The following is a 4,459-nucleotide window of genomic DNA, read 5'->3' on the forward strand; positions in this document are numbered from 1 at the left end:
CGGAGCACACGGCGCAGGCGCGCGGAGTCGGGGAGCGGAGCACACGGCGCAGGCGCGGAGCCTCCCGCGGGCCTTTCCTCCCCCAGGGCCAACGCCAGCTACTAAGCAAAACAGCTGAGCAAGAGCGCGAGGCCCGAGTTCAAGTCCAGCACCCGCAGCAGAAGAATCATCACCATAGAATTATATAATTACAATATATGATTATATATATTATAAATTATATAATTATAAATGCACATAATACATTATATATGATTATATCATTATAGACATATATAATACAGTCTATAATAACATATAAAGGTGTATAATATACTTATATATATTGCTTAATATATAAAATAATAATATATAGTAATATTTATCATTATTATTTAGGCCCACACCCATTTCATACACATTCAATGTCTTTGGAACAATCTAGAAGATTTACTTGATTACAATGTACACGGTTTTGTTATTGTTGTTGTTGTTTTCCAACAAGATATATTAGCTCAACACACATTCTGTCGAGAGACGCAAAGACAGGCGTGAAGACACGGTTAAACGCAGCCCGATGGGGGCTGGGCAGGTGGCTCGGTGGTAGAGCGCTCGCCTCTCAGGCATGAAGCCCTGGGTTCGAGTCCTCAGCACCACACACACAGAAAAAGCCAGAAGTGGCGCTGTGGCTCAAGTGGTAGAGTGCCAGCCTTGAGCTGAAGAGCTGAGGGACAGCGCCCAGGCCCAGAGTTCAAGGCCCAGGACTGGCAAAATAAATAAGTAATAAATAAAAGCAGCCCTGAAAAACTTCCCTTTCCAGAAAGAACTAAGCTGCTGAAGTGACTCAATGAAATCTTACTGTTTTCTCTCCAACCTAAAAGTTTCCCCATTTCACCCAAAGCCCCAAACACAGCTTGAAAATGGGAGGTGGGTGCTTTGGTTTATGTCTCTCTCTGTCTGTCTGTCTATCTCTGTCTCTGTCTGTCTGTCTCTCTGTGTCTGTCTCTCACCTGAGTTGAAAAGATGGCTCTTTTCATGATGGTCAGGTCATCTCGATCCAAAATGGTCTCCATGTCAGGAATCTCTCCTCTACAATTAAACAAAAACACCCCCGAGCGGCTGGTACTAAGGCCATGCTTGCCCGGTGCTGCACACGCGTTCTAGAGTTCACATCTTCAAAGACAAACCGTGCTAGAATGTAAAATCATTACTACACCGTGGGGGGGGGGGTCACACCTGTCATCCCAGATACTCAGGAGGCCAAGACCTGACGATCGCAGGTTCAAGGCCAACCCCAGCGGCCAAGTCCCTAAGATTCCCGTCTCCAGTGAACCACAGAAAGAGCCGAAAAGTGGTGCTGTGGCTCAAGTGGTAGAGCACCAGCCTTGAGCCAAAGAAGCTCAGGGACAGCGCCCAGGCTCTTAGTTCAAGGCCCAGGACCACCAGCCAAATCATAACAATAGTAATGATAATAATAACTGTTGAAAGTAAGGCTATATTGTTTAAAGTACTGGTGACGATGTGGATGTAGATTGAATGCACCCTGCCGGAGCAGCACAGCACTGCTAATAACCATGCATTTGGCCTCCAGCATCTCCCCCGGCTGCAGATTCATGAATGCACCGGTGGTGAGCCAGCGGCTGCTGACCTTGAACCCGCCCCAGAGGGAGCGGAGGACCAAGCCCGGCATGCCCCAGCACTCACCTCAGCAGCGCGTCGTACAGCTTCTTTCCAAACTTCTCCTTCATGGTGTGCGCCGTATCCCTGTGGCAAATGTAAAACGATCATAAAAAATCCTAGGGCTGCGCCCGGTCGCGTACACCTGTAGTCCCATCCACCCTGGAGGTCTGGGGAGAGACCCTACCCGAAGAACACACTAAAGAGCGACAGAATGGGAGGTGGGCAGGGTGAAGATCCTGAGTTCAATTCCCACTAGGGACCAAGAGTTAAAAAAACAAAAAAACAAAAAAACAAAAAAAAAAAAAAACAAAAAAACAAAAAAAGATGGAAAGATGCCAGGCGCCGGCGGCTCCCGCCTGCCATCCCAGCGACTCAAGAGGCTGAGATCTGAGGATCACGGTTCAAAGCCAGCCTGGGGAAGGAAAGTCTGTGAGACTCTGATCTCCCAGGAACCACCAGAAAACCAGAAATGGCGCTGTGGCCATTGAGTGGAAGAGCTCAGGGACAGCGCCCAGGCCCTGAGTTCAAAGGATTTGTGGTAGAAACAATCCTGAGACAAAAAACAACAACAAAGGTCAAGGAGAGAGATCACAGATGGTGCCACTTCAAGACGAACAGCCTCGTGCTGAGAATGCAGCGTGAGCCAAGGCCCTGAGTTCAATCCCCCACCCTGCAAGAAAACAAGCAACCAGAAAACCCCTTTGCGTTTTTGTCTGTCAGTCCTGGGGCTTGAACTCAGGGCCTGGCCGCTGACCCTGAGCTGTTTTTTGCTCAAGGCGGGCGCTCTACCACTTGAACCACAGCTCCACTCCTGGCTTTTTCTGTGAATGTGGTACTGAGCACTCAAACCCAGGGCCTCAGGCATGCAAGGTGAGCGCTCTACCACTGAGCCACCTGCCCAGCCCCTTTCCCTTTGCATTTCTCCCGGTAGAATGTTCTAGATGTGTTGAGATTACCATAGCTGCTTCCTCACGGCTTGTCCTCTTAGTGTCTCTACGTTGAAGTTGTTGGTCTTGGCGGGCATGATGAAGAACACCACCACCGTCACGTTGCTTTTATGCAGCTGAAGACAGACCAGACACAACAGAGAGGAAGATAAATGCACGCGTCACCCCAGGAGTTTTATTTGTCAGTGGTGGGGCTTGAACTCTGGGCCTGGGCGCTGTCCCTGAGCTCTTCAGCTCAAGGCTGGCGCTCTACCACGTGAGCCACAGTGCCACTTCCAGTTTTCTGGTGGTTCATGGGAGATCAGAGTCTCACGGACTTTCCTGCCCAGGCTGGCCTCCAACCACGATCCTCAGGTCTCAGCCTCCAGGGTAGCTGGGATGACAGGCGTGAGCGCAGGTGCCTGGAGTTTTTCTTACCTTGAGGAGAAAATTGAGCCTGGATAAAGATTCTAGCAAGATGTCGGCCCCTTTGTTGGAGAACTCGTACCGGCCGGCAATGAAGAGGAATAAAGTCTTCTCGAGATCGAAGTCCAGATGACTGAAACCAAGCAGGGCGATCATTTCCAATGCAAGGAACCAAACCCGGTGCATTTCCCGGGACAGTTCAACGTGAGCGGGGAAGGGAGACACCTTTCTTTCCTTCCTTTCTTGAAAGATCTGGAAAACTATCACCTGATAATTATTGTTTTTTTAGATGTGAGTCCATCCTGGGGCTTGAACTCAGGGCCTGGGCGCTGTCCCTGAGCTCTTTCACTCATGGCTGGTGCTCTACTCCTTGAATCACAGCGCCAGTTCTGGCTTGTTGGTGGTTCATGGGAGATGAGAGTCTCACGGACTTTCCTGCCCAGGCTGGCTTTGAACCACAATCCTCAGATCTCAGCCTCCTGAGCAGCTGGGATGACAGGTGGGAGCTACTGGTGCCTGGTTATACTTTCTTTTTCTTCATGACCTTTTGTTCTTTTGGTCAGTCGTGGGTCTTGAACTCAGGGCCTGGGCGCTGTCCCTGAACTCTTTCATTCATGGCTGGCGCTCTACCACTTGAGCCACAGCGCCACTTCTGGCCTTTTCTGTGTCTGTGGTGCTGAGGAATCGAACCCAGGGCCTCGTGCGTGCGAGGCGGGCGCTCTACCACTGAGCCACCTGCCCAGCCCTCGTGATTATGTTTTTAAACAGAGGAGAACCTACCCATAGAAATGACCTCGCACGAAGTCTTGGATCCGGGCCTTGTACATGGCGTGTAGGTTTTGAAATTCGTGCACGGCTGAAAACCTCTTCACGCTCAAGCCATTGGGCGTCACTACGTCTGTAAAGAGCAGAGCCAAACCAGGAACGTTCTCCTGTGTGTGTGTGTGTGGGGGGGGGTGAGATCTGGGGATCAGGGTTCAAAGCCAGCCCGGGCAGGAAAGTCCGTGAGACTCTGATCTCCAATGAACCACCAGAAAACTGGACGTGGCGCTGTGGCTCAGGTGGTAGAGCACCAGCCTTGAGCTGAAGAGCTCAGGGACAGCGCCCAGGCCCTGAGTTCAAGTCCCACCACGGACGCACAAGAAGGAAAGTGACAGTGGATGTTGGATGGTCACGCAGATCGCAGAGACGGGCGGCGCAAAATGAGGGGCGAGCCTCACCCGGCTTCCGCTTCAGGATGTGCTCGGCCTCGGTGGCGGTGATGTCGGACACGGTGGTGAAGACGTGGGCGCAGTGGACCGACGCCCGCTCGATGCAGTACCGGTGGTAGATCTGCCGCTCCCCGGCCTCCTTGTCCACGTCGAACTGCGGGAACACACGCGCGAGTGCACGCGTGCGTCATTCCCTGGCCCCGCCCCTCAAGGCCCCGCCCCGACCATCCCCATCCA

The 4,459-nt window shown here is 51.8% G+C and overlaps 1 protein-coding gene across 1 annotated transcript in view; it reads right to left on the minus strand.

Annotated features, from left to right (window-relative positions):
- Gys2 (glycogen synthase 2 (liver)) overlaps positions 1–4,459 on the minus strand; it is a 20,280-nt gene that overhangs the window by 8,499 nt on the left and 7,322 nt on the right. The window contains exons 3-8 of the mRNA XM_013025061.1: positions 4,232–4,376; positions 3,792–3,909; positions 3,024–3,144; positions 2,616–2,722; positions 1,684–1,743; positions 981–1,068 (exon numbers count right to left, since the gene is read on the minus strand). Coding sequence (XP_012880515.1) covers positions 981–1,068; positions 1,684–1,743; positions 2,616–2,722; positions 3,024–3,144; positions 3,792–3,909; positions 4,232–4,376 — 639 coding nt within the window. The remainder of the gene's footprint in view (positions 1–980; positions 1,069–1,683; positions 1,744–2,615; positions 2,723–3,023; positions 3,145–3,791; positions 3,910–4,231; positions 4,377–4,459) is intronic.

The sequence above is a fragment of the Dipodomys ordii genome, unplaced genomic scaffold, assembly GCF_000151885.1.
Source record: "Dipodomys ordii isolate 6190 unplaced genomic scaffold, Dord_2.0 Scaffold81, whole genome shotgun sequence".
NCBI classification, from domain to species: Eukaryota; Metazoa; Chordata; class Mammalia; order Rodentia; family Heteromyidae; genus Dipodomys; species Dipodomys ordii.